General features: G+C 56.6%; 9 protein-coding genes and 1 non-coding gene across 10 annotated transcripts; 4 read left to right on the top strand and 6 right to left on the bottom strand.

Moving 5' to 3' along the window:
- Nucleotides 1-175: 175 nt before the first annotated feature.
- BO70DRAFT_392620 (uncharacterized protein) lies at nt 176-502 on the top strand (the record flags this gene model as incomplete). The annotated part of the gene is made up of 1 exon (XM_025546296.1): nt 176-502. One exon carries the CDS (start codon nt 176-178, stop codon nt 500-502), a length of 327 nt encoding a protein of 108 aa, XP_025403395.1.
- A 734-nt stretch (nt 503-1,236) lies between these two features.
- Nucleotides 1,237-1,307, bottom strand: BO70DRAFT_t36. Its single transcript has one exon. It is a non-coding gene; the product is annotated as a tRNA-Gly (tRNA).
- A 338-nt stretch (nt 1,308-1,645) lies between these two features.
- chsA (chitin synthase class I) lies at nt 1,646-5,231 on the bottom strand. Its single transcript, XM_025542286.1, has 5 exons — nt 4,940-5,231; nt 4,473-4,648; nt 2,768-4,405; nt 2,319-2,720; nt 1,646-2,271 (listed from the first exon to the last, which is right to left on the bottom strand). The coding sequence occupies exons 1-5, from the start codon at nt 4,956-4,958 to the stop codon at nt 1,759-1,761; spliced, it is 2,748 nt and encodes a 915-aa protein (XP_025403394.1). The 5' UTR covers nt 4,959-5,231; the 3' UTR covers nt 1,646-1,758.
- Nucleotides 5,232-6,567: 1,336 nt separating this feature from the next.
- On the top strand, nt 6,568-7,301 carry ltpA (tyrosine protein phosphatase LTP1; the record flags this gene model as incomplete). Its single annotated transcript, XM_025540765.1, has 3 exons — nt 6,568-6,715; nt 6,799-7,064; nt 7,110-7,301. The coding sequence occupies exons 1-3, from the start codon at nt 6,646-6,648 to the stop codon at nt 7,299-7,301; spliced, it is 528 nt and encodes a 175-aa protein (XP_025403393.1). The 5' UTR covers nt 6,568-6,645.
- Nucleotides 7,302-7,328: 27 nt separating this feature from the next.
- Nucleotides 7,329-8,368, bottom strand: BO70DRAFT_358406 (demethoxyubiquinone hydroxylase family protein). The gene has a single exon (XM_025542285.1). It carries the CDS (start codon nt 8,287-8,289, stop codon nt 7,543-7,545), a length of 747 nt encoding a protein of 248 aa, XP_025403392.1. The 5' UTR covers nt 8,290-8,368; the 3' UTR covers nt 7,329-7,542.
- Nucleotides 8,369-8,536: 168 nt separating this feature from the next.
- BO70DRAFT_358404 (RNA polymerase-associated protein) lies at nt 8,537-11,147 on the top strand. Its single transcript, XM_025542284.1, has 4 exons — nt 8,537-9,085; nt 9,175-9,917; nt 9,967-10,106; nt 10,157-11,147. Exons 1-4 carry the CDS (start codon nt 8,874-8,876, stop codon nt 10,877-10,879), a joined length of 1,818 nt encoding a protein of 605 aa, XP_025403391.1. The 5' UTR covers nt 8,537-8,873; the 3' UTR covers nt 10,880-11,147.
- Nucleotides 11,148-11,362: 215 nt separating this feature from the next.
- Nucleotides 11,363-15,318, top strand: BO70DRAFT_376756 (uncharacterized protein). The gene is made up of 2 exons (XM_025545148.1): nt 11,363-14,242; nt 14,300-15,318. Exons 1-2 carry the CDS (start codon nt 11,499-11,501, stop codon nt 15,207-15,209), a joined length of 3,654 nt encoding a protein of 1,217 aa, XP_025403390.1. The 5' UTR covers nt 11,363-11,498; the 3' UTR covers nt 15,210-15,318.
- Nucleotides 15,319-16,473: 1,155 nt separating this feature from the next.
- Nucleotides 16,474-18,811, bottom strand: BO70DRAFT_283616 (putative C6 transcription factor; the record flags this gene model as incomplete). The annotated part of the gene is made up of 5 exons (XM_025539098.1): nt 16,474-16,533; nt 16,615-17,143; nt 17,219-17,569; nt 17,642-17,974; nt 18,015-18,811. 5 exons carry the CDS (start codon nt 18,809-18,811, stop codon nt 16,474-16,476), a joined length of 2,070 nt encoding a protein of 689 aa, XP_025403389.1.
- Nucleotides 18,812-21,697: 2,886 nt separating this feature from the next.
- BO70DRAFT_283299 (putative monooxygenase) lies at nt 21,698-23,058 on the bottom strand (the record flags this gene model as incomplete). The annotated part of the gene is made up of 2 exons (XM_025539084.1): nt 21,698-22,791; nt 22,860-23,058. The coding sequence occupies 2 exons, from the start codon at nt 23,056-23,058 to the stop codon at nt 21,698-21,700; spliced, it is 1,293 nt and encodes a 430-aa protein (XP_025403388.1).
- Nucleotides 23,059-23,851: 793 nt separating this feature from the next.
- On the bottom strand, nt 23,852-25,894 carry BO70DRAFT_425870 (uncharacterized protein). Its single transcript, XM_025547726.1, has one exon. It carries the CDS (start codon nt 25,795-25,797, stop codon nt 24,043-24,045), a length of 1,755 nt encoding a protein of 584 aa, XP_025403387.1. The 5' UTR covers nt 25,798-25,894; the 3' UTR covers nt 23,852-24,042.
- Nucleotides 25,895-26,872: the final 978 nt, after the last annotated feature.

Below are 26,872 nucleotides of genomic sequence, written 5' to 3'. Positions count from 1 at the left end.
TAACGATGGAATGCAAACCAGACACAGCAGAGCAGGTAGCGCATCGCCGGGACAGAGGGGAGGTTGTGTTTGAGGAGATGAAGAAGTGAAGTGCCTTCGGATGGGCGGGGAGGGGCTACTTCACTCCATTGGCAACCTGTGAGTGCCTCAGGATTCCCACACTTCCTCGCGCGTCATGTTGAGTGTCGACTCTCCGCATCCGCAATCCACTTGGATGTCTCCGCGAAAGTCTCAGGGCCTGGCCCACAAACAATCTGCGCACGAGATGTTCAAGTGGCTTCAACGCGGCCTCCTGAGCATCGAAAGATGGATGGACGAGAACGAGTATAGCCCCGACGACCTAAGATGGGATGCGGGAAGTACGAGAGTCGTGACCATCGCCGAAATGTTCCTGTTCCAGTTCTTGGAGTTCACGGTGGATTGCTATGGGGTTGATGTGACACAGTTGTCGTCAGACAAAACATCCAAGGATGTCTATGGACGTGATGTGTGCGAGACGTAACCGAAGTTGAAGCTCTTCTTTGAGACGTTTCGCAGTCGTCCGAGTGCGCGCAGGGATCCTGCTAAGGGTGAATTGCCGCATGAGAGATGGGTTTAAGATATGACGGATTGGTCGCCCGGTGTGTTCTCGGAGGAGTGCTGATGGGTTGATGCTATCGCTGAAGGATTTGGGGGGGGGGGGGGGGGGGGGGGCCTTTGCTTGATGACAACAGATATAGTGTCGGGTGAGGAGAGTGCAGGTTTGAATATCGGCTTACATTCTACTGGCACTGGTAGATATGTATTCAAGTTGTTGTTGATTTTCATCTTTTCCAACAGACGACACTGGTTTCTGGATTTTGTGTTGAATGTATATCTAGGCTTGAGTCTTGGGTATTTATACAATTCTAGCTTTCTAATAATAACCTTTAAAAAAAAGCCCCTGCATCAAGACATTCTGCAAGATTGAATAGACTACCTCAATATCTAACTATACAGTTAATAGTGAACACAGCACCTAATCCACCACAACCCAACAAGAATGAATTTCAACTAGTCTCTGCCTGTGTAAATTCCACGAAGCCATCCGTGCTATACTTACAGCCAGACGCCCCAACCGTCAAAATATTTTCGATAAACCCGTCCCTAACAACCATCTTTCTAGAACCTACTTACTGTATGTACTCCTTCCCTCGGCGTAGTTAGATAGAACAAGCCCGCAAAAAGAAAATGGAAAAAGAAAAAGGAAGACTTTGATGCATCATCCGTGAATCGAACACGGGCCTCATCGATGGCAACGATGAATTCTACCACTAGACCAATGATGCTTCGATGAAAAAGTTCCCGTTTCTTTAGTTATGTCAGGGGTCCTAATAGGACATGGACCAAAAAAGCTTCTACTGTAGCAGACCTTTCATACAATAGATCATTGCCCCCTCGACCACCACGCATACACTTATTTGCCTACGCTAACAAAGTTTATACTAGATAAACAATATATATCATAGTTTACACTATCTAAGATATCAACAAATAAAAAAAAGGGAAAAAAGGAAAAAAAAGAAAAAAAAAAACACCGGGTATGCAGTCGCCCGCGTCGATCATGAAAACCATCATAGCTTAGCTTATAGCTTCGTCGTCATCATCATACCATACCGAGCCTGCAGCGGTATGCAAGGAAGGGGGGGGGGGTCATGCATCCAATGTGTATCCGTCAACCATGAAAATATCTATCTTATCCGTATCGTAGACAAGCCAAACCCAAACCCAAACACCGGATTAAACACCGCGGAACATGCGCACAACCAGGAACCACATCGCACCGAGGAACTTGAACATGGACAAGCCGGCCACACTCCACAGCACGACGGCCATGTAGATGGTGGCGCGCGTGTTCTCGGTGGTGTCGTTGTCGTTGCTGAAGGTCTCGAGACCGGCGGCGCTGAGCACGACGGCGGCGAGGGCGAAGTTGCAGAAGACCCAGACAAGGACGACCGCACTGCGGAATCCCTTGTAATAGTCGGCCTGGCGCTCTTCTTCGGAGACGTTGTTCTCCTCCTTGGGGGGCTTGTTGGCGAATTTGGTCAGCTCCGCTTCGTACTGTGCGTTCAGGTCGCCATCGTCCTGCGGGATGTTGACGTCGACTTTGCCACCGGGTTTCAGGCTGGCGGATGGCAGTTTCTCGGCCTTGTCGTCGCCCTTGGTTCCCCAGGTGATGTCGTGCGTGTTACAGAAAGCGTAGATGTTGAGCACGTTGATGTAGGTCGGTGTGAGGAGGATGTATTGGATGAACTGGGCAGGTTAGGAAAGTGTCTGGGTTTGTCCGGGGGAACACTTACGCAGGTGAACATGTGCCAGGGATCCATGAAGATAAACGAGGCAAGGAACCACATGACGTATGTCGATCCCAGAGACACGATGACCGAAAAGAACGTCGAGTTGGTGAACAGATCCGAAAAAGTGAACCCATTGTCCTCGACCTGCTCCTCGATCGATTTCACGGTCACGAATACTGTGGCAAATGCTAGATAGATCATGATGCAGATCCAGAAATAGACCATCGACATGTAGAACTTGTTTGACCCGCCGGGTCGATTTCCCAGGGCCAGAACGAAGCACGTCACTAAGGTCGCGAGGTAGAGCCACTCGAAAACCACGCCAAGCACTTTGCCAACAGTGCCCAACAGGGTGGAGTCACCCAGATACGCCGTCAGGATGTGGAAAACCAAGAAGAAATTGCCCTGCACTGGTTAGTGTATGTTCTCTATTCGCAGACAGGGAGACTTACAATGCCAAACCAAGCGAACAGCATGTTGATCGTCTGGTAAACAAACTCGATCATCAACATAAACTTCCGGATGAAGCTGTGGTCACTCCGCCAGATCTGCCAGAAGTGCGCGATGGCGTAAACCGCGGCGAAGAAACTACCGTTCAGCCAACGACGACGCTGGAGAATGAACTCCGCCATCCGATCCGGCACGTCCGTCTCGCCGGTGGAGGATTTGACGTACTGCAGCAGCCAGCGGCAGTTACGCTTCGACACGATTTCGAAACACAGAATGCGATCCTCGGCTAGGTACATGTTCGCCGTGAAAATACCGGCATTAGCACCGTGCATCTTCTCTCCCAGGAAGTATCGCTCCAGCGGACCTTGTCCGTTCTTGTCGTTCTGTAGAGCAACATAGCGGTAGGCGGAGAAAGCACCCGGCAGCACCGAGATGAACCCGAACGCAGACTCTAGCGGCTTATCCAGAATGTTACTGAGCTTGTACTCGAAGTTTTGCCCCGCCACCAACGGGTTGAGCAGCTTCTTTCCATGCGACAACATGACCTTGATCTCACCACATGCGCCTCCACACATGGGCTCCACGTCAAAAGCCTTCCACAGATGGTAGATCGAATCCTTTCCGGGTTTCGTACCCGCGTCCAGAAGCACACAAATATTGGGATCAAGGATGCGGCCAAACGCCTGGAAGAACCAGCGGTGCGAATTAATCTTCTTCTGGTTCTTTTCCTTCAAGCAGAAGATCATCTGCACGGGCACGCCAGAGCGGGGCTTCATGTGGACCTGCGTTCCCTTCAATTCCAGACCGACCTGCGTCGTGTACTCGTAGATATGCGCTGTCACGTCCTTCTCATTGACCTGCTGCTTGGCGATTCCATCTTGGTAGCATCCCAGCGCCGCGAGGACGGCACGAGTTCGGGGGTTGATCTTCGCACGACCGTCGCTGATGACACAGACCACGATCTTCTTCCACGCGTCCTTGCCCCATGTCTTGCTCGACGTCCGCGAGCACATGTACTCGATGTTCTTGAACACACCGATCAACGTCCGGGCGAACAGAAAATCGTCTTCGTTGTACATCGTCACGGCGATAAAGAGCTCCGTATGCCGCGGGCGGGCAAACAGCTTCTGGCGCAAAGTGAACCGCTCCTCGAAGAAGTCTGCCGGGTCACACGTGGCGGCGGAATAGCGCATGTGAGTGAACTCGTCTCGACCGGGAGGTTCGGCGTGCGGGACCTGGTTGAGCAGCTTGGGGGCAATGGGACAGTCCAGCACAAGATTGCCATCAAAGAGCGGCACCTCCTTCACGGTCTTCCATCGCCGAACCGGCGCTGGCCCGGGTGTCGGCGAGATGACGGTGTCTTCCTCGAACTCATCCGCGTACGGATCCGGTCCGAATGGATTCTCGGGCTCTTGTAGGATGGGGATGCGATCATCCTGGTAGGGCTGCTGATGTTCCGGGTACTGCCCCAGATCGTAGTCATCATGCGGCGGCACTGTCGGCTGGTAGGGTTGGGTGTAGTACGCGTCGTGGTGTGCCTCCGGGTCTACAGAGTATTCCAGCCCTGGGTATTCCTGCGGGTGGTGGTCTTCGTAGAGCTCGCTGTGGCGGTAGGAGTTTGGCAGTCTCTCGACGGAGTACTAGGGGGCACGGTCGGTCAGTATGATTCTTGCGGGATGATTCTTCGCCCGGAGCAGGGAGCCTCACCGTTGGTTGCTCTGCTAGGCGATCAGTGGAGGGCATCTCCAGGTGCTCTTGTATGCCATAGGGATTGTCGGACAGCTGATAGGCGTTTAAAGGCCGACCGGGCGACGGCGAACGAGCATTTAGGTGGTGAGGATTCATGACTGGGGAGTGACCGTCGTCCTCCACATAAGGTTCTCCTGCGCTCGAGGGTCAGTATAGGCGCCCGGGGCGGAGAGCGAATGGAGAGAAATGGCGGTGCGACTGCGACCAGAACCAGAACCAGAACCGCGCGACGGCCGCTTTGTCTGTCACCCTGCGCACCGGAATACGAGCCGATTCCCTTGAAGGGTAAGGGCGATGGTTGCTCCAGGCACTAGGTTTCAGGGGAGATTGATGCGGAGAAGGGAGCGATGTGCGACAACCCACCGCCGCGCAATCCGTCTAATTTAAAGTCGACAACTCACACGGACGGAGAATTAAGGACTTACCCAAGCGGTTGTAGGACATGATGGCCGACCGTGCCTAGGGCAGAGCAGCACGCCTAGGGCCCCTTGAAAATTCCTGGCCAGGAATCGAGCAGGAGATTGCGCCAGGAGTTCCGGTGGAATGTGAATCGGCAAGCTTCCAGGTGGTTTGGATAGCGTGGGAGCTCCGTTGCTAGGCGGGGGTTTCAGGATGGAGGGAGAGTACGTAGGTCGTAGGTAGTAGTGCGGATGGGGAACCGGCGGTGGTGCGTTCTCGACAGGAACCTTCGGACAATAAACGGGTCAGGGTCAGGAGGGTATTCTTGTGGTGAAGAAAGAAGGTCAACCGGGGATTGAAAAGGCAGCAATTTTGGGTCGGGGCGATTGGTGACGGCGGTTCGGATGCGCAGCAGCAGCGCCACAGACTCGCGTTGTGTTGACCAAGAAACCGCGGGGACGATCAGTACGGGTTAGTGCTCAGTAGTGGTGACGAGGGCGGGTGGTTTGGGGGCAGTCGGATCACAACAAACAGCACCCGATTGCCTCTTTCTTGGTGTCATATTACATCTGCAGGCATCCATGATGCTGCTATAACTGTCTACTTTCTACGCTGTACTCCGCTATCCCATCTCTTTGTCGACAATGCAGTCTCCCCTGAAACCTCACACTCTCACCCATGGATAGAGTTGTCCGCGCCATGGACGGCCCCGACTCGACTCCACCCCACTCATCACTCGGCCAACCGCCCACCAGCTGATCAGCCCTCGTTTCTCCCATCAATCCTCACAGCCACCCGGCGTGGCGGTGTCACCCTCTCGGAGGTGAATGGTGACTGGTGACAGTACTCCTCCTCATCCAGGCGTACAGCAGACACGGTACCGTCATCCGGTGTTCTTTTTATATCTCCCTGAGCCCTATCCGGGGTGCGAGAGGGGTGCGAGAAAGTCGCTGCCTGCCGGGGTCGGCGCTGTCCCGGGCGACGTCATAGCTTGCGGAGGGTCTCACCTTATATCTTAGGCTGCCCACAGCCCTGCTGCCCTATGCGCTATAGCACCGATCCTAAGAGCGCGATGCCCCGTTGTGGGCGGGCTGCAGAGCACACAGTGTCCATCTATGGTGGAAGGGAGGGATTGCCCCATTGGGTGGAGAGCTGCCTAATTTTCTCGCTTCAGACTTTAGTCCGTCCGGCAATGATTGAGAACCTGAAGGAACTAGAAACAGAGATGGCGGATGTCGACTCCGACTCCGTACTTTCTGCGCTGCTCCCTCCATATCTGAGAGGCGACTATTCGCAATCTATTGAAACTTCTCTTCCGCAGTAGTTTGTGGCATGCGACTGGTCAATCAATATGCTGCGTCGCACAGTACCTCGAAGAGTCGTCGTTTGGATATTGCGTTCTGCTGCAAGTTCCCGCACTCTATCTCGCGTGCATTAGCCTGCAGCTGCAGACAATTGGCATCTAGATAGCAGAAGGTTGGGAATAAAGAATTGGATGGCCAGCGGCGGACAGCAGCAGTCAGCAGCAGGTAACTAGTAGTAGTAGTCGTGAATCGGTGCCCCAGAAATCAGGCACCATGCATCTGCTATCGATAAAGAGTCTTTCTGCATCCCCGCCACATCAACAACCACTTACTTCTGCAACCTTCTGCAACCACTCTCTTTTGACATACACTCCCTTTGTCCTATAGACTCATAGATCCCCCCAAACTATAACCAAATTCTCTTCAAAATGCCCGCCTCCAAGTCCACCCCCACAGGCCGCCAGGTCAACGTCCTCTTCGTGTGTCTCGGCAACATCTGTACGCCGCTCCCCTTCCTTCCCCTCCATCTCCCCGCACAGCCAGCCAGGGGACGGCTCAGCTAACCACCCCAACCCAACCAGGCCGGTCTCCCATGGCCGAGGGGGTCTTCCAAAACATCGCCGCCTCCCACCCTCTCATCGCGGGCATCGACTCCGCCGGCACAGCCGCCTACCACGCCGGGGAGGGCCCGGACTCCCGCACCATGTCGACGCTGCGCCGCCACAACATCACCAACTACGAACACGCCGCCCGCAAAGTCACCAAGCAGGACTTCCTGGACTTCGACTACCTGCTCGCCATGGACAAGCATAACCTGCGCGATCTGTTGGATGTGCGGGGTTCCGTCGTGGCCGCTATGAACAAGCCTGGTCCCCCGTCGCGGGCCACCAAGGTCGCCGAGGTGCGTCTCTTCGGTGACTTTGGACCCGGTGGGGTCTTGACGGAGCGTGTTGGCGGGGGCGAGGTCGTGCAGGATCCGTACTATGGCGGGGTGAACGGGTTCGAGGAGGTTTATCAGCAGGTGATTCGGTTCTCGAAGAGCTTTCTCGACTACGTGGAGAAGAACCAGGATTTGGAGAACTAAAGGGTGTGGGACGTGGCTTTCATAGAATGCGATTGTATATACCCTGTGGTTTTGTTATATCATTAGACTCAGTGAGCGGCTAGACTTGAGATGCAACCTTCTCGCTACAATGCCGTGGCGATCAACTTGAAGTTGAATATCATACATCAGGAATAATGTTATCGTACATGGAAGGTTATTCCAACACCCTCCGTTCGGCCAACTCGTCTCGAATATCATCGGGATAGCCTCTCTTTTGCCCTTATATCCTCTCCGTGATCTTGATGGCCGCCTTGCAGCCGTAACGGATGACATTGACCAGCGGATCGTAGGGACGAGCCTCCTTGGAGTCATTGGCAACGGCGTGGTCCAGGTGCTCCAGTTCCTCGTCCCGAATCCGCCGGAAAGTCACCAGCATGTCCTCCAGCTCCTCGTCCAACACTTCCCCCCGGCTCTCAGCCTCTGCTTTCCACGATAGAATCTCCCGCACCTGATCATTGTAATGCGAGCCAATCTCGGTCTCCACCGCCTCCGTGCAGGCCATCGCGGCTTCTCGGCCCATCGCGCCGGTCGACCAGCCCAGAAACGTCGCGGCCACCTCCCAAACCGGGTACATCGCCGTCGGCCGTACGCGGTGCTTTGCATTCAGCTGGTTGAAAGTTTTGAAGTGCCCTACTTCCTGGTCGTACATGTGCTTCATCAACGGGCGGAGATGGGGGTGGGAGCGCACGACCTGCGGGTTCTGCGCCTCGTAGATGAGGGTGGCGGCTAGCTCGCCGGCTTGGTTGACGCGGAGGGCCCGATCGAGATATTCTTTTTGCTCTGCGTTGAGGACATATTTCGGTTTGGAGGACCCGGGGGTACTGGCTGGGGACTGTCTGATGGCCGTGGAGTTGTACTGGCGACGGGTCTGGAGGGTGGAAGGCGCGAGGAAGTCAAGGACGGCGGGGACGGTCGGGCGGAGGGAAGGGGCTCGGAGGCCGGCTCGCAGCAACGTGAGGGAATTCATGTTGGGCGGATGGATGAATCCCACGATTCTTGCTGGAGGAGCAGCCAAGGGCAAGGTTGAGAACGGGGGTGGAATGCGCGACGCTGCCATGCGATCCGAAGTGGTCCAACGCTCCAACGCAACCAACCCGATCGATAAGCCGCAGCCGCGCGCTTACGGCTTGGCACGCCATCCCTGGAGCGGAACGTCATGAACGAGGCTCGAGACTCGCTCCAGTCGCTTCTTTTCACTTCCCGGCTCGCAATTCACTGCCTTCACCACCTTCACCTCCCTCCAACTCTCCCCACCCCGACGCCATCTTTCACCCGCTCGCCCCTCCAGTTCCCCAGCCTCCGTCTCTATATACCGCACTCGGGTCCCTTTCAGTCTCTGCGCCTGTTCGGCCCCGTATATACCGCGTTCGTGTGCGAGTCCCAACTCACTCTGGCCACCTAAGGCCCCTTTCACTTGTTGCGCCTGCGGCATTCGCCCCCTGGACGGGCAGTCACCAGTTCTCTGCTGGAAGTGTCCGTGACCAGCGTCACTTCCCCAGCTGCGTGTGTTATAGAGTCCCTGGTATCTAAGGCAACCGCCGGCCATTCACCATGGCAGATGATCTGGACGCAGAGCTCCTCGCTCTCGCGGGGGATTCCTCCGACGAGGAGGCATCTCCCCCCGCCAAAGAGAGACTGGACTCCCCCATCCGGTCTTCATCACCCCAGTCACCAGAGCCGTCATCGACGATGGGTCGCAAAGGCACCGCTAAGCCCGTGAAGCGGGGCCGGAAGTCGCGAAGGACCGAGGAGGATGGAGAACTGTATGTTTGTTTGCTGCGTGTTACCTCAGCCCTCTGCTATTGTTCTCAGTAGTGATACGGCGGACTAACACACTACGTCGGCTCACTAGCTCCGGTGCCGAATCCCTCGACTCTGCCAGCATGTCGGAATCTGACTCTGGTTCTGACTCTGAAGGCTCTGCTCCCGAGGCTGAAGACGAAGGTCCCATCTTTCCCTACGACAAGCTCTACTACTCCAGCAAGGATAAAGAAGAGATCATGGCGTTGCCCGAGATCCAACGAGAGCAGCTCCTCTCGGAGCGTGCGCAGCAGGTGGATCGCCACAACCAGGATCTCGCTCTTCGTCGTCTGCTGGCGTCTCGTGAACGCGAGGAGGCTCGCAAGGCGAAGAAAAACAAGCGAAAGGCTAGCGCGGCCAATCTGGACGAGGGCAACCGGAAGAGTTCGAGACAGAAGATGACGCTGGGTGGCCGTAAGGTCGGAGAGACATCTGATGCCATCGAGGCTTACAAGCGACAGCGAGAGCAGAAGGGCAAGCGGGATGAGCTCCGTCGCCGCGAACCGACCGTCAAGGAGAAGGCCCGCTCCCGAGATGACCGGATCTCCGACGATGACGCAGAAGGCGACAGCGAGGTTGAGTGGGATGATCGTGAACGCTCTCCGTCCCTTCCCAAGGACGATCCGCCTGCCGAGCTCCGGGATATCCAGCGTACTCGTGTGGGCCGGAGCAATTTCGCCCAAGTGTGCTTCTATCCTGGATTCGATGAGGCGATCTCTGGCTGCTATGCCCGTGTGAACATCGGCCCCAACAGAGAGACTGGCCAAAATGAGTACCGTCTTTGCCTGGTCAAGAGTAGGTGCCCCGCCTCTATTTACCTTGAGACCTTGGCTGACTTTTCCAGGATTCACCGAGGGCCGCGCATATGCCATGGAGGGACAGAATGGCCGGTCGTTTTCCACCAACCAGTATGCTGTGCTTGCACACGGCAAGGCGGAGCGCGAATTCCCCTTCGTCGCTTGCTCCGATTCCCCGTTCACAGATGTACGTTGCCCGCCTGTAACCACTTGGAGGCCTCCGCTGATCTCTTCTAGGCCGAGTTCCACCGGTACCGTCAAACGATGGCAGTGGAAGACTGCAAGATGGCCACGAAGTCGGTGGTCGCCAACAAAGTGACGGACATCAACCGGCTGCTAAACCACAAGTTCACCAACGACGAGCTGAACGAGAAGCTGCGCAAGCAGGGGTCCCTGGACACGAAGTCGCAGGTCTTCAAGCGCATGGAGACGGAGAAGCAGCTGAAGCTAGCTCGAGCGGCAGGCGATGATGCCGAGGTGGAAAGACTAGAAGCCGAAATCGCCAGCCGGGCGCGGTCCAGAATTGCCCTTGGCAACCACTCCAAGCCTCGTGCGGACAAACCGTCCGAGCACGAGCGTCTCGCGGAACTGAACCTGCGCAATCAGAAACTCAACTACGAGAACGTGCGCCGTGCCCAGCTGGAAGAACGTAAGGCCAGCCGCAAAGCCGCCGCTGCCGTTGCTCGCGGCGAAGCCACCGTCAACCCGTTCATGCGCGTCCGAACCCAAGCTCGAACCCACTACGACGTCAACAACGGCAATGGTTCGACCCCGAAGACCGAGGATGCCGCCAGCCGCGAGAACACCGCCTCCGAAGCCGCATCCAAGGCTAGCACTCCTGCCGCCACCCCGATTGCCACGAAGAAGGCTAGCAAGGGCGGCATTGCAATGATCCGTCACCGCAACATGGATGACGAGAACATCGCCGCGTTGGATCTAGATATTGACATTGAGATCTAGCCACCATTCTGTACACTGGGTTGTAGTTGACGTCACATCCGGTCACCAATTCTACTACCTGAGACGGAGAGTCAGAGGCGAGATGGCATTGACTGCGTGGAAAGCATTTGATACAGCGTCGGTTTGTAATTCTTATGGGATGGTGTTCTGGCGCAAGGAGACGAGACAAGACAACACACACACACACACACACACACACACATCATGGGCGCTGTATTATAAGAAACAAGCAGTTTTTCTATGCTCTTTAGTGTAAATGATGATTTCTACATGATTTTGATTCCCCACATGAGTACTCCAAACTAGATTTCATAATTACCTGCCTGCTGGCTACTTTACTCTCTGATGGCCGCTGTCCAATCACGTGCGATAAGCAGCAACGCGCGCGCGGCGCGTCGTGTCGGCCCGGCGTGGAATGCGCCTCCGCCCTTGCTGCACATCCCTCCATCCACCTCCACATCCACACCACTCGACAACAACAAAACAACCTCAATTGAACAGCCTCCGCTCTAGACATGCCCTTCCTCATAAATAAATAATCAACACCCAATTATCTCATTCCCGACCTGTCACATATACCCACAGTACCCCCCGATACACCCCCGGAGAGAGAAGGAAAATGTCCTCCCCATCACCCTCACCCACGCGCCGCTCCGCGACACCAGAAATCCTCACACCCGGACGGAAAATCCGAGCCATGCTGGCTGCCTTCGATAGCGACTCCGACTCCGACACTGCCACTGCCCAGAAATCGAAACCGGAGAGATCGACATCCACTACCAAGCTTAGCGATGCGTTGAAGAAGAGTACCATTTCTACGCAACCGGTCTCCATGAGTTTGGAGGAGGAAGAGGCTGAGGATGAGGACGATGAGGATATTATTATGCCGAAGGGCAGGATGGCGGCGAGGTTACAGGGTGCTCAGGGGCAAGGATCGAGTGGGACGGGGCAGATGAAGACGGCGTTTGACCGGGTGAGGGAGAGTTTGAGGGCGGAGAATAATGAGAAGGATGACGAGAAGGATGAGGATGAGGATGAGGCTATGGATGACGATGAGGATGATGATGAGGATCTTCCGACGGCTGGACCGCGGAGGAGAGGCGTTAGACGAAGCTCGAATGCTGCATCCGAATCAGATCGCGCGCCCTCTCCCACGCGATCCGACTCCCCACTATTTGTCTCCTCTCCAGCCATGAGCCAGAACGAATCCGACCCCGAAGAAGCACCCAAACCCCAAGCCAACGCCCGATTCCTCGCCCTTGTCGCCCAGAAACGCAAACAGCGAGAAGAGAAGGAGCAAGCCGAAGCCGAGAAGCGCGCCGCCCGCGCCAAGCAGAACGAGCAGTTCAGCTCGGAGATCAACTCCGGCAGCGAGAGCGAGGGCGAGAATGGCTCCGGACGGAAACTCACCCAGCAGGCGGCTCGTCCGGCGCGGAAGGCGAGCAAGAAGGCCCTCGAGGATATGCATCGCGAGACGCAGCGCATGAGCCGGAATATGCAGCTGGCGCATCAAGCGCAGACGAAGAAGAAGATCACCAAGGAGAGTTTCTTTGCGCGGTTCAACTTTATGCAGCCGGAGGCGCAGGCGCAGACGGGCACGCCGGTGGAGAATTCGTCGAGTGCGGCGGCGTCGCAGAATACGTCGGACGCGGAGGCACAGAAGGAGAAAGAGACCCCGCGGACGTCGCCTGTTCTTGGGCCGGAGAAGGTGGCGGAGATGGGGACAGAGCCTGCGCGTGTTGAAAATGCTGAGGCTGAGAACGAGGAGTTCCCTTTGCTGGAAGAGATCCTTGCGAACCCAAGTCCGCCAACGGAACAGCCTATCGTCGCGAGGATGGAGGTTGACGAGGCTCCACAGCCGACAAAGACGCCTCCTAAGAAGGAGAAGAGAGAACTCACTGGCCCGGCTGTGCGCGTGCGACTGACGAGAGAAGAGGTCGCGCGACAGCAGCAGGAGGATTCAGACAGTGACCTCGAGGTCGTTACATCGCCAGCAAAGTGCCGACGTATCGCAGCGTTCGAAAATGTGCCCGCCAGGCGGAACCAGGAATCGGCCTCGATGATCAAACTCAAGGCTCTAGCACATATCGGATCCCCCACGCGGAAGTCCATGGATCCAGCACAGCTGTCTGCGACGATTCTAGCTAAGGCAAGACAGCAGGCTTTGAAGGAACGCCAAGACAGGATCCAAGAGCTTAAAGCCAAGGGTATCTATATCGAAACGGCCGAAGAGCGTGCGGCGATGGAGGACGAACTTGAGAACCTCGTTGAGAAAGCACGCAAGGAGGCCGAGGACATCGCGAAACAGGAACGGAAGTCGAAGAAGGGCGATGCTGACGATGAAGAAGACGACGACTGGGAGTATTCTGGTTCCGAGGAAGACGATGGGGAGGGTGAGGGTGAGGATGATGATGAGGATGAGGACGAGGAACAGCCAAAGCCTGACGGACTCATCGAGTCTGAAGCTGGCGAGGACGACGAATCGGAAGACGACCAGACAGACGCCATGTCGGTTGACGAGGAGATCACAACCCAGAGACGCAAGCGACCTACCCGGGTGGTCAGCGACGACGAGGACGAGGCGCCACAGACCCCTGTGAAATCTGTCACTCCCACGCCGCACTCCGTTGAACGGCCACAGCTACCTTCACAGAGCTCCAACCTGATGAGCTTGACACAGGCCTTTGCAGGCACGATGTCTGCCAAGGACGGTAGTCAACCGGATCCTACAATCCCCAATTCCCTACCCGAACCCGGTCCCATGTTCGACCACCGTCAAGAGTCCGACTCCCAGATGATCATCAAGGACAGCCAGGAACCAAGAGCGGCCTCTACTGATATTCTGACGGGATACACGTCCGACGCACGGGTGTCCGAATCCCCAGCTCCACGCTCCACCCCGTACTCCCAGATCCCAGACCCCTCCCAGGACGCCGGGTTCGTGTTCTCGCCGTTTGATCCTGCGAAGCGATTCCTCAACGCACCGCCATCCACCGTCGATACTGTCCTCGTTGACCATGACAGCTCTCCCGCTCCAGTCCGGAAGATGAAACAGCTCAAGCGAGGACGGGCAGATCTCTCCATGATTGAGGAGCAGGACGAGGGCGACTTTGAAATCAACGCCAGCGCCTTCGACGTGATGAAGAAAGCCCCCAAGAAGGCCCCCGCCGTCCCGTTTGACCGCAAGAAGAGCAAGGCGAAGAACGTCGTTGAAGAAGCGGCCGAAGAGTCGGACGACGAATACGCCGGGCTGGGAGGAGCCAGCGACGAGGAGGACGATGAAGAGAACGCCTACGACCGACAGATGATCAACGACAACAGCGGTGAGACCGTGGATGAGAAGCAGCTCGCAGCCCTGAATGCGTAAGCCCCGACCAATTCCCTCTACCCCATTCCCTCTTCTCCTCTAACCAATCGCAGTCTCCACGACCGCAACGCCGACGAAAAGCAAGTCGCCAAGCTCCTGAAAGACATCACGACCGGCGCACTCCGCCGGCGACGCAACGGCGACGATGAATTCGACCTAGACGACTCGGACGACGAGCTTCTCGCCCGCCGCCGGCAGAAGCAGCGCGAATTCGCGCGCATGCGCAAAGCCCTGCTGGCAGACGAGAAGATCGGTGAAATCGCCGAGAACCCCAAGAAGGCGGCGTTCTTCCGCGCGGTGGAGGACCGCGACGATGACGACGACGACATCGGCCTGGAGTTCCTCGATGAAGAGCAGGAACAAGACCAAGACCAAGGCACGCAGAACGAGGACGCACCAGCGCAGCACCCGGCCGCGCAACCCGACGCCGACTCCGACAGCAACAACAAGAGAAAACGGCCGCTCGAACCCGCGCCAGAGGAAGTCTACAACCGCCCGCCGCCGCACCTCCGCCGCAAACCCGCCAGCGCCATGTCCAAGAAACCCGCCTCGCTGGCCGAGATCCGCGAGACGCTGTCCTTCCTGACAGAAACCCACGACTACGATTCCTTCCACGAGGACGCCTCCATGGAAGACCACGACCACGACCACGACCATGTCGAAAACACAGAAGACGACGACACCGACCTGACCCTCACAACCGAATCCCAAGACAAAGAAAAAGACACCCAACACACCCACCCCCGCCGCACGCGTCCCGCGGCCCCGTCGTCGACCGCCTCGCCCTCCTCCGCCAAGCCTCCTCCAACTCCACCTCCAACTCCACCACTGGAAACCGTCTCGCCTTCCAGGGCGCACACTCCGGCGCGGACTTCATCCGGCCCCCGCTGCTCCGGAAATCGACGACGGGGAGCAGCTCCAGCTCCATGTCTAGCACGATCTCTTCTCGGGCGAAGCAGGTGAGTGCGAAACCGGGTGGTGGAGGTGCAGGCGGGGGGGTTGCGAAAAAGGGCGCAGTGAACTATTATACGGCGGCGAGGGAGAGGGAGCGGGAGAAGCAGTTGAGGATGAGGGAGAGTGGGAGGAAGGAGAGGGAAAGGGAGATGAGGAGAGGGAAGGGGGATGTGGTGGATCGGTTGGGGGGTTGGGCGGTGGGGTGTGGGAGTGATTCCTCCATTCCTCTCTATTTCTCTGTCTCTGTCTCTGTCTCTGTCTGTATTGTGTTGTGCTGTGTGGGGTTTAAAGGGTTGGGGATTGGATAGGGCTGGACTGATCCGGGCTGGGTTGGAGTTCTTGCTTGCTTCGGGATTTCTGTATGCATTGGGTTGGTTGGTTTGGTTTCACGGTGTTTATGGCTCTGACTGGACATGTATATATACATGCATACATGGATGTAGGTAGGTAGCATACCAGCTACCATTTGAGGATATGAGGTTTGATCTCAATGAAAGATTACATCCGGTGTTAAACATTGTAATCAATACTTTTCTACTGTAGGTATATACCTAGTTAGTTTCCACTTATCAGTATCCCTACCCCTGTGGGTGATGCAATGCGATGTAATGCCATGCAGTTACTTGATCCTACAACGGAGGTATAGCGTAGTATAGCATAGCATAGTATAGTATAGTTGAGTAGGCGGTCCTATATACATATCTCGTATTCTACCTCTATCTGTCTGTTTGTCTATCTGTCTGTGTCTCTGTGTCCATCGTTGATTCCCACGTTATATCCATTTCGCACACCATACCATACCATACCATAACATACCACATATCGAGGTTGCAGTAGTAGAAGTAGTCCAGGCACTACAGACCAGACCAGACTGAGCGGAACGGGAGGACGTGGTGAGCTAGCATGGTCATTCATCCACGATCAATCTTCTCCGCGCTTGTCTGTGGTACTGTGCATCATATGGTATCATATATATCGTATGAATGTGGACAGGACACAGGTAGATAGATGGCGATTGGGTCAATTGGCCGGGAGGCATATGGGTTGCCGATTGCCGACTGATGGAAGATGAAAAAGTCCAGTCCAGTCCAGTCGGAATGCAGAGAGTAGTGAGTGCTTCCAGGATGATTCGTGGATACCATCCATCCATCCATCCATCGGACACGGAGTTTCCGAGCTGGCGGGTGGGTGCCATGCTGTTGTTCCGATTCAAGAAAAGAATCTTTTGTTTGTCGAGGCGGAGGAGGGCGGCTGTTCGGAGTTCCGCTGCCGCTCAATCCACCGAAAACCCCCTCAACGACTTAATCAGACTCTCCAGGCCCTGCGCACGAAACTTGGCGGTCCCTGCGCCTGCTCCTGCTCCTCCTCCTTCTCCTTCTCCCTCCCTCTCTTTCCCCTTCCCCTTCCCCTTCACCTCCCCTCCCTCTCCCTCTCCCCCCAAAACCCCCACCGGCACATGATACACGACATAATCGGCCGCCAAACTCTCGACATCCTTCTCACTCCACCTCTTACTCTTCAACTGCTCGAGCACCGCCGTCACGCGGGGCGAAATAAGCGTCGGATCGGGCTTACTCGCCAGCATGACGAGCTCGATCGTCCTCAAGAAGGCGGTACACAGACGTCCCCACCCCAGACTCAAGTGCCAGAGCCCGACGACGCAGCTCTCCAGGATCAGACTCCATTTTGGGTCCGAGGCGCTGAGCTGCGAGACGGAGTGCACGCCGCCGACGCAGAAGTAGTGCAGCATGACGATGGGGACGGTTTTCAGGCCGTGCACCGTTTGGAAGAGCAGGATGAGGGAGCCGATGTGTTCGAGGGATTGGAGTTTGAGGGCCGGCGGGTCGAAGGTGGGATCGGCGGGGGGAGGGGGCGTCAGTGTGGGGGGACTGTTCAGGTTGAAGGTTTCCGCGAGGGAGACGATCGTGGCTTGGTAGTACATTCTGCAGGGGGGTTATGATGGTTAGTTGAGGGGGGTTATGGATGGTGGATGGTGGATGATGATGGGGGAGACTTACTGCAGGGTAAGAATGCTGGGGGAGCGGTTCCCCTCGGGCAAAATAATGGAGGGTAAGCTGGCGCGCCATTGTCGCAGACGCTGGTACAACTGACAGCCATAAACCCAGTCGTCTGTATTCATGACCGCGTCTGGGAATTTCAGAGCGAAGGCGGCCAGCTCGTTCACGATCTCGACCAGTCCGTTGCGCGCCCAGGTGACCGTGTAGAAGAAGGGGCGGAAGACGGGCGTGGCGAACGGGTACGGCGCCCACTCCAGGCCGTCGTCCAGCGCCGCGGCCTCTTCCTGGGAGAAGCTGGCCGCCGGGGGATGGAGCCACGAGGCCGGTTTGCGGTATACTTGCGCGGCGAGTCTGGGTGTGTCATCAGTCGGTGTCAATTTGTGATAAACAGGCGTTGGAAGAAAAGGGGGGGGGGGGGCTCACGCCTGCACGTCGAAGACGCCGGTGGCCACGAGTTTGTGGCATCGGGAGAGCGGAAGCACCTCGTCCTCGACGTCAGATGTGAAGTATGGCGCGGAGGCGCAATGCAGACCTAGCCGGCGGGTCAGCTCAGCGCCCATCATGATGTATTTGGTGCCGAGACGGTCGAGGCCGAAGGTGCAGCAGAGCAAGCCGATCATGATGCTGGACTGGGCGGCGGGCAGGCCTGGGTCGTACTGGTCCGCATGCCACAGGCACTGCAGGGAGTCGTACAGCTTCTTGCCGAGGATCTTCTCTTCGCGCCGATCTGTGACGCGCCCCAGGTGGTAAGACGAGCTCTACCGAAGGTTAGTGGCAACGTTGCAAGCAAACAGACATCAGACTGCAGTGGCGAGCGATTACACAGCCGAAGAACAGCAGGATGTGGACCAGGAGGGCGGAGCAGAAGCGCGTGCGGCCGCTCTCGAGGTCGCGGACGAACATCTCCTGGTCGATCAGGTGCCAGGTGGGGTTCTCCCAGGCGAAGTAGATGGAGAGCAGGTGGCTGGCGATGGTGTTGTCGACCAGGTCGGTCCAGAACTGGATGTTGGTGACGGTGACGAGGGGGGCGTCGCTCAGGGTGTGGGGGGTGTTGTTGCGCGGGTTGCCCGCCAGCGTGACGTGCATGCGATGCAGCGAGATGCCCGGCTGCGGCGACGAGACGTGCTGGTCGGGGAGGGACCGCGCGGCCTGCAGGGTGGCGAAGGCATCGGGGGCGCTTTCGAAGTGCTGGTCGAAGATGGTCTCGAAGGAGGCGATGCGCTGCCGGCTGCTCTCGGCCAGCACGTCGCGCAGCAGCGACTCATACGAGGCGATCCGCGTGCGCGCCGACTCGAGCTCCAACTGCTGCCGCTCGCGCTTCGACCCGGCGTAGCTGCACGTGAAGTTCAGTCGATGACACTGGCGGCACACGGGCCTGTGCCCATCGCACTTGGTCTTGCGCGTGCGGCAGGCCACGCAGGCGCGCGCGGTGCGTTGCTGGTCGGTCTTGACGGCGCTGGGGGCGAGCCTCGGGATGGCGATCTTGTGGTTGGTGCCGGATGAGGGCTGCGAGGGCTGCGAGAGCTGCGACGGCTGTGAGGACTGGGATGGAGGAGGGTCTTCGGGCGCGCTGGAATCGGACGATTCTTGCATGTCAGACAGTACCACAACACACCAGGGGGAAAGAAAGGAGGAAGAAGTTGGAAAGTGGGAAAGAAAGGAAAAAGAGGGAGGAGGCGGCGGAAGGATAAGAAGGATGGATAATAAGGGCTTCAGGGTCTTCCAGAACCGTGCAAATCCGGGATCCTAGCGCGCCAAGCCGGGTCAGCCTATCCCGATCGGCATTCGTTTTCGGGCTTCAGTCTTCCTGCTGTGTGTGCACTCAGCCCTGGCTACTGTGATTCAACAAGAGTTAAGACGGCAAGAGAGTCCATCAATCATCTGATAAGATCTCCTCGGCACCGTGTGCGTAAAAGCTCTGCGACGCCGGCTGTGATGACGTCCTGACTCGGCAGTGGACCGAAGTGGAAAGGTATCCTCACGCAGCTTTGGGGTTTCCTGGACCGTCCATCTTCAAACTCGGCAGTCTGGACTCTCGATCTCATCCGACGGCAGTGGCAAGCGAGGGCAATCCGGGGTCGTACCCGCCAATCAACATTATCATAGGGGCTGGTTGGTAGTTCAAGACCGCCACAGCCGGGTTGGGGAAGTGTTGTCCCGCGGACAGCCTTCTCTCTAATTTTTCCCAAGGGTGGATGGGAATCTCCATCGGCCTCCGCACGGTTGGAGCTTCTTTGGTCGGCTGAGTGGTGCGGGGTGGGCTGCCCTAGCGCCAGCCCACGGACTGTGGGACTAGGGCAGAAATCACTTCCGCGATCCGCTGTGTAAGGCTGCTGCTGTGATACCGATACTTATGCTGCAAAGGAGCCTTGTCGTTGCTGTTAGCCTTTACCCGAGCATGTATTCAAATGGAGCACATAATGAAATATCCAACCATGGTAGCATTTTCATCCAATCTCCGTACTCCGTACCTAATAACAAATCCAATGGCCCGAGTACCTTACTTGAAATGTGTAACCCACAGCCCAAACAACAATCCTTACTAGATTCGCAACACCAATATTCATTCAACGAGTACGGAGTAGTAACTTAACCGGAAGGTCCTATATTCTCTAAACTTTTTTTAGTATGTCCATTATACAACCAGCGCCCTTTTTACGGAGTATAATTCTCTTCTCTCCTTATATAATCCTGTTTCAGAAAAACCCTACCCTATTCTATTCTATTATCTCTTATTCTTAGTACTTTAGCCAGCCTTCCGAACCTCCAGCTCATTCCCGAGTAAACAATTGTTCCAGCCATTTGCATGAATGAACTGAAAACATCAGTACCCTCTCTCCCTCCTGACATCCGAATCCGATCATCAACCAATAATTGAAATCAGTATTCCATCACACACACACACAACCCGAAATCGCTAACCACCCGGTCCAGTGACCAGTCTAACAATGGGAATAAGCAAGAACTTAGATCTAAATCCAATTTTTTATTTAGTATTTTAGTCTAATTAGTTTACCCTTCCCGAGACAGGCTATCTACCCGAGAGACTGAGATTCGAGAGACCCAGGAAAATACTAAATTTCACTCTACGATCAGTTCAGTCCCCAACGAACAAACTCTCCAGAATCATGGGAGGACTCACACAGTATCTAGATAATTGTTTCGGCCCGAATTTTCATCAATTATTGTATAGATAGAGAGACAGACAGATTTGTGGGGATCTGCCTAATCCGTACCCCGCGGATAAATGTTTTATGGCTACTGGTATAGCATAGCCTAGCACAGCTAGTTATAATACTATCTACTAGATAACTATCTACTAGCAGTGGCTAGATAAGTGGGCATGACTCCACTGATAATACTAATCCTAGTACTAGTTACTGCTACTGGTAGACTAGACTAGATAGTAGATCCTGTTGGCTTGTTGGCCTGCTAGCCTGCCCCCTGCTAGCCTGTTAGCCTAGCCTAGCCTAGCCTGTTGAACCGTGAACCGTTGAAGCTCCAGCTTGGAGCTCCCCCCCCGCTCACTAGTCGATCGATCCATGCGCTGCATCTATCTATGATGTACCTCATGCAGATTGCAGGTTGAACCGTTGAACATGAGGGGTAAGCAGTAGCTATCTATCTATTTATCTATCTATCTAGCAGACTGCCACAGCTACACCGATCCCCACCCCCCAACCGGCCCGAGTGATCGATTACTGATCAGCACAGTCGCATATGAAGAATGAACTTACGCATGCCATGCCATGGAAGCACATGGTCCGTAGAAACACGGCGAGATCGGCGGCAGTTCGGGATCGGGATCAGATCAGATCAGATCAACATCCCCATCAACGGTTTTGTTTCTTAAGTTGACTGGACTGTTATGTTTGACTTGTAGTAGTAGTAGTAGTAGTAGTAGTAGTAGTAGTATTTTGGGCTTAGTGGGTGGGTAATTAAATATAAATAAATAACTTAATAATAATAATAAGACTGTGGAGGGGTTGAGGGGTAGGGTAGGGAGGGGAATGTGGGGGGAGATCGACTGATACGGATAGTAAGCACGTGTATTATAGTCATGGTCTCTATGGTCTATAAATATAAATACTTGTATTTATGTTTTGGATGGTTATATCTTATATAATAGTTTAGTCTACGGTTTGCAGTATATACTTTGCACTACACTCTACACTCTACACTTACAGCGAAGAAGAGGGAAAGAGAAGAAGAAATAACAGAATCATAACTCATTCATATATGCACAGACTCTCACCCCTCACTCTCAAGTCAACTTGGCATCCCTCCCGGACCTTGACCAATCCAATCAGCCTCGCGCTCACTATATACAATTCAAGCATACACACACACAGACACACACACAGACACAGACAGAGACACAGGCTCAACGAACAGAGAGTAAAAAAAAAATGCAATGCATGCATGCATGCATGCAGCAAAACACAGCAAACCGAAAACAGGAGAAGAAGGCGAAGCAGCTTACACGGTAACCTCAGCGAACAACTCCTGGAACTTCTCGCGAGCGATGGCGGTGGTATCGACACCGTACAGCTCGCGCTGGACATCGGCATCGGCCCACTTATCGGGCACGGGACCCTTGCCCTCCTTGAGGGCGGCGAACTGGCGATCGCGCTCCTCCTTGGCGGCGCCGTCACCGAGATGCAGGGCGCGGCCGGAGGCGGCAGCCAGCTCGACGAGGGCGTAGGCGCGGTTCTTGCGGATCTTCTCGTAGACCTTGAGGGCCTTGTTGATGGAGGCCGGGGTGGTATCGGGGAGCTGGGCGAGGACGGCGCCGAGGACGCCGCCGTCCTCGATGGCCTGGGCGGCGCCCTGGGCGAGATGCGGCAGGGTGGGGTGGCAGGCGTCGCCGACGAGGGCGACGGACTCGTGGACCCAGGTGGGGAGGGGCTCGTGGACGCGCAGCTTCCACTCGCAGACCTCGCCCTCGGGGACGGTGGCCAGCATGCGCTGCACCATGGGGCAGAAGTCGGCGAAGACGCCCAGCATGACGGACTTGTCGCCGCGGGTGGTGTAGGTGGCGTTGGTGGCGGCGGCGAAGTTGGAGTCGGGCTGCGTGGTGGACAGGTTGTAGATGGTGTTGTTGGAGACCGGGTACGCGATGATGTGGCGCTTCTCGCCGATCCAGCGCGTCACCTTGTTGCCCTCCATCAGCGCCAGCAGCTCGGGGTCGTCCTTGATCTGGTCGCGGTGGATCATGATCCGGTACGCCGCCTGGTGGGTGTCCTTGACGTGGGCTTGGATGTTGAGCAGCTCGAGCATGGCCACCCGCGTGTTGGACTTGATGCCGTCGCAACCCAGCAGCACGTCCGCCTCGACCGTGTAGGGCGCCTGGCTGGCGTCGCGCGGCGTGGCAGTGAACGAGGGCTTGGGGCCGAACGTGACCTTGTCGGCCGTCGTCGAGAAGTGGAAGTGGATCTGCTCCGCGTGTTTCAGGCAGCCGTCGTACAGCCCGCCCGCCAGCGACGACCGGTGGCCCACCATGTGCGGGTAGCCGTACGTGTCGTGGATGTATTCAAGTGGCACGTGGGCCAGTTCGCTGTCCGACGCGCCGACTGGGATTGATGTTAGTTTTGGTCAATTGAGTTTGGAGAGAGTGTGTGTGTTGTGTGTGGTTGCATACCGCGCACGCTCGTCTCGGTGATGTTCACGGCCTCGGCCTCAATCTGCTTCCACACGCCCAGGTTGTCCAGCACGCGGGCCATGTTGGGAGCCAACTGGATACCGGCACCCACGAAACCCAGGTTGGAGGCGGACTCGTAGACATCGATGTGCTTGAAGCCTTCCTTGGCCAGGGCCAAGGCGGTGGTGAGACCACCCATGCCTGCGAACGAGTTGAGTTAGTTACCCTAATACATCCCATCCATCGTACGAAAGTATAGGGTAGGTAGGGTTGGGGTCCATACCAGCGCCCAGAATGGCGACCTTGAGATCCTGCGGAGACTGCGCCATAATGATCTATGTGGGTATGATTTTGAAGAGAGGAGATTGTATCAAAGTAAAGACCAAGCAAAGCAGAGAACTGGAACTGTAGAGAAAGAAAAGTAAAAAACTAGAATAATTCGACCCAAAGATGCGGCGGACCCCAAGGAATTAAATACTGGACTGGAGGCGCGAGAAGAAGTGCGACCGGTAGCCTCGGGGCGGGAATGATCTTATCCGCAGACTTCCCCACGTCCCACAATCCCATGATTTCATCGCCCGCCCACCGGTTCTATGGGCCGCCCTGGAGTATGGAGTAATGTATGTCAGCAGCAGCTGGCCTTGGGTTCGCCTCCCCCGGAATGCTGACTGGGTTTTCTTGGGGGGGGGGCGACGCGTCTGACTGGTGTGAGCGCTTCTCCACCCTCGGCATATCGACCCCGTGGGGCGATTCAGTTCACAGCCGGGGACAGCGCTGGGCGCTCTGGGGAGGTCGGGCCCGGATATTCTATTTGGCTGTTGGAGGCGCTAGATGCGAGGGGATAGCCGGGGCAAGGTGGTTTTGCGTGAGGGGGTGGATGAGGGGAAGGTGGATTTTGGATTTTGAGTCTGAGATAGCTGATGTGGGAGATGACGTTGAGATACGGAATAGTTAATCTTCAGGTTCATGATTATTCAATTACGAGGACTATAGTCAGGTAGGTAGATACATCGTACAGTATAGTACAACCCCCTAAGAGGGCACAAGAGAGGACAGGGAAAAAAAAAAAAAAGTGTCAGCTCCCGCCAAAAAAGAGTGGCAGCACACACACACACACACACACACACACACACACACACACCATCATCATCAATCAAGCAGTCAGTCATCATCTTCTTCCTTTTTACAGGTTCTGTCCGACGACGTGAAGCACCTCACCCACTGCCTCGCCAACACCCGGCAGCCCCAAGTTGGCGACCAGCTCCGCAACGTCGGGATCCAGCTGGATCAGCAAGTAGCCGCCATCATCGCCCACGACGGTCAACAGGCAGTCGACCACGGGCCCCAGATCCTTGATCAGGTCGCCCACCGAGGCGGCCGACTTGATGACCTGACCGACGCTGCGACCGACGCCCGTCAGGCCCAGCTTCTCCAGCAGCTCCGCCACCGGGTCGCTGAGCTTGATGAGCAGATCCTTGCTGTCCTCGCCAACCACCACCAGGATGCAGTCGACCACGGGGCCCAGTTTCTCCAGGAGCCCGTTGGGGTTGGAGACGTCGTCGCGACGCTTGAGGCTGCTGCCGATGGCGCCCAGCAGGTCGCCCACCGGGTCCGCCAGCGCGTCAAGGCCAATGCTGCTGAGAAGGCCCTTGACGTCCGTGTCCAGCTGGATGAGCAGGTAGCCCGTGTCCTTGCCGACCGCGATCAGGAGGTTGTCGACGGGCGCGCCCAGGTCCGTCACCAGCTCGCCGATCGTGCTGGCGTCCTTGATGATGTGGCCGACGGGCTCGGCCAGGCCGGTCAAACCCAGGCTGGAGAGCAGGTTGGCGACCGGGTCGCTGAGCTGGATCAGCAGCTGCTCCGTGCCGTTGCCCAGCACCGTCAGGAGGTGGTCGGCTTGCGGGCCCAGATCCTGGATCAGGTGTCCGGTGCCGTGGCAGTGGCCGTTGGCGCAGGAGGGCGTCTCGGACGCGGCGGGAGTCGAGGTGCCGCTGGGGATCATCGACGTTGTCCAGGTGTTGGAGCTCCGGGGGCCAGAGGGGCCGGTGGGCTGGCTGGGGGAGGATGAGGAGGAGGGGACGGTGGTCTCGCTGGAGGGGCCGGAGGGGAGGAGCCCGGAGGGGAGCCCAGGCTCGCCGGAGGTGGCAGTCGAGGGCTGGCTGGCAGGACCGGTGGCAGGACCGGTGGCAGGACCGGTGGCAGGACCGGTGGCAGGGCCGGTGGGCCCAGCAGGGGCCGGAGACGACTTGCTGCTGATGATAACAGGGCCAGGACCGCCGGGGAAGCTGGGGTGGCCGGTGGGAGCGGTGGGAGCGGTGGTAGCGGTAGCGGTAGCGGGAGTGGAAGACTCGCCGCCAGGGCCGAAAGGCTCAGCGGTAGTGGTGCAGGCCTCGGATGACTCCGGGGCCGGGGTCTCCGAGGGAGCAGTAGGGGCCTTGGAGGAGGCAGGGACCGTCGGGTAGGCCACAGTAGTTGTGACGGTCACAGTGGGCATGTGGTTGTCGCCAGGCAGAGTCGGGATCTCGGAGGGACTGGAGCTGGAGCTGGGCCAGGAGGACATGTCTGAAGGACCAGCGGGGGAGCCACCAGAACCGCCAGTACCAGGCCCAGAGGGGGAGCCAGAAGGGGAGCCGGAGCCAGGCGAGACAGAGCCAGAGCCAGGAGAGACAGGGCCAGAGGGTACGCCAGAGCCGGAGCCAGTATAGCTTCCAGTCCCAGTGCCAGGAGCACCAGACCCAGAACCGGGATAACTACCAGTCCCAGTCCCCGCAGGGCCGGAAGGCTCAGATCCAGATCCAGATCCAGGCCCAGACCCAGACCCAGACCCCGAGCCCGCAGGCTGGCAAGTGCACTCACTCTCGCGCACCTGAGGCTGGCCCATCGGGGTAGCCAGGGTGCAAGCGGCCAAGGCAAGGGCCGTCACAAAAGACGCCTTCATATTGAGGGGGAGCGCAGAGAACGAACAGAGGATAAAAGAACGGGAGTCGTCAAACGAAGGAAGGAGAGTGAACGAAGAAAGAGGCGAGTGAATGAATTGCTGGCCTGCGATGATGAACCAGACAGAGGTAGGGTTGCCGGGAGCATCATATTTATACCTCATCCTTCACCTCGCTTCACCTCACTTCACCCTGAGGAGCTCCTCAGCTCATCCGGGTTTGTTCCTTTCACTACTAGATTGACCCTTTGCTTGACCGATAGAAGCTCATCTCTCGCGCCAAGCACACACTATCCGGGTTTATCGTTCCTGTGGCGGCGTGCCTGGCAGCCATGATCTGGAGGATCGGCGGGTGGAACAATTCCTCGCGAGGGTCCACTGACTGTGTGGATCGATCGATCATTCTCGTGCTGCCGCTGGTTCCTCGAGGCATGGCTATCACCTCCTCCGCACACTATACAAACAATAACATAACATATTGCGCCGAGCGCCAAGCACCGAAAGGCCGCATAGCAAACATCTCAACCCTCAGGAAGGGGGGGGGGGGGGGGGGGGGGGCAAGTCAGGCAGCCGAATTGCTTTGATTGCTCCCATTCTTCTTGATTGATTGCCATCCGTATTCCCGCTTAGCAGCATCCTGATCACAAATACCTACCTACATATCGAGCTTACTCGTCCAGCCCAGAAGACATGGACACCCCGGCTTTTGGTTTCTCCCAAGTGTTGGTGGCTGCCAATGGTCCCAGCTAGGGCTATCTATCTATCTATCTATCTATCTAGCAACCCAAGCCTAGCCCAAGCCTAGCCCCAGCAAGCCATGCGTGATCACCGCGCTCCAGAAGAAGCCCGAAGCCAATGACGCGCGAACCACCCCGCCCAAGCGAATGAAGAAGCCTGAAGCCCAAAATCAGGTCGCAGATGGCAGAAGCAAAGCTTGCACGAGCCTTATCCAGAAGTAGCAGATATCGGCGGGTGCCTCATGCAGGCCCGGACGGACTATCGATGTGGCGTCGCCCGTGGTCGGGGTGTCACGATGCAGGGGGACAGGCTCAAGCATTTTTGCTTGATAAGTGGTGTG

This window comes from Aspergillus heteromorphus (assembly GCF_003184545.1).
Source record: "Aspergillus heteromorphus CBS 117.55 chromosome Unknown BO70scaffold_2, whole genome shotgun sequence".
Classification (NCBI taxonomy): Eukaryota; Fungi; Ascomycota; class Eurotiomycetes; order Eurotiales; family Aspergillaceae; genus Aspergillus; species Aspergillus heteromorphus.
Note: the sequence above shows the minus strand (reverse complement) of the source record. Positions and strands in the feature narration are given on the sequence as shown.

What these genes read in the sequence shown, in the direction of transcription:
- chsA (XM_025542286.1), bottom strand. An exon ending in GCCTAGCAGAGCAACCAACG is followed by an intron (nt 4,406 to 4,472) that starts GTGAGGCTCCCT and finishes CGTGCCCCCTAG; the next exon opens with TACTCCGTCGAGAGACTGCC. An exon ending in TGTTCGCTTGGTTTGGCATT is followed by an intron (nt 2,721 to 2,767) that starts GTAAGTCTCCCT and finishes TAACCAGTGCAG; the next exon opens with GGCAATTTCTTCTTGGTTTT.
- BO70DRAFT_358406 (XM_025542285.1), bottom strand. Translation starts at nt 8,289, where the DNA reads ATGAATTCCCTCACGTTGCTGCGAGCCGGCCTCCGAGCCCCTTCCCTC.
- BO70DRAFT_358404 (XM_025542284.1), top strand. Translation starts at nt 8,874, where the DNA reads ATGGCAGATGATCTGGACGCAGAGCTCCTCGCTCTCGCGGGGGATTCC. An exon ending in CCGTCTTTGCCTGGTCAAGA is followed by an intron (nt 9,918 to 9,966) that starts GTAGGTGCCCCG and finishes TGACTTTTCCAG; the next exon opens with GATTCACCGAGGGCCGCGCA. An exon ending in CCGATTCCCCGTTCACAGAT is followed by an intron (nt 10,107 to 10,156) that starts GTACGTTGCCCG and finishes GATCTCTTCTAG; the next exon opens with GCCGAGTTCCACCGGTACCG.
- BO70DRAFT_376756 (XM_025545148.1), top strand. Translation starts at nt 11,499, where the DNA reads ATGTCCTCCCCATCACCCTCACCCACGCGCCGCTCCGCGACACCAGAA. An exon ending in CAGCTCGCAGCCCTGAATGC is followed by an intron (nt 14,243 to 14,299) that starts GTAAGCCCCGAC and finishes AACCAATCGCAG; the next exon opens with TCTCCACGACCGCAACGCCG.
- BO70DRAFT_425870 (XM_025547726.1), bottom strand. Translation starts at nt 25,797, where the DNA reads ATGAAGGCGTCTTTTGTGACGGCCCTTGCCTTGGCCGCTTGCACCCTG.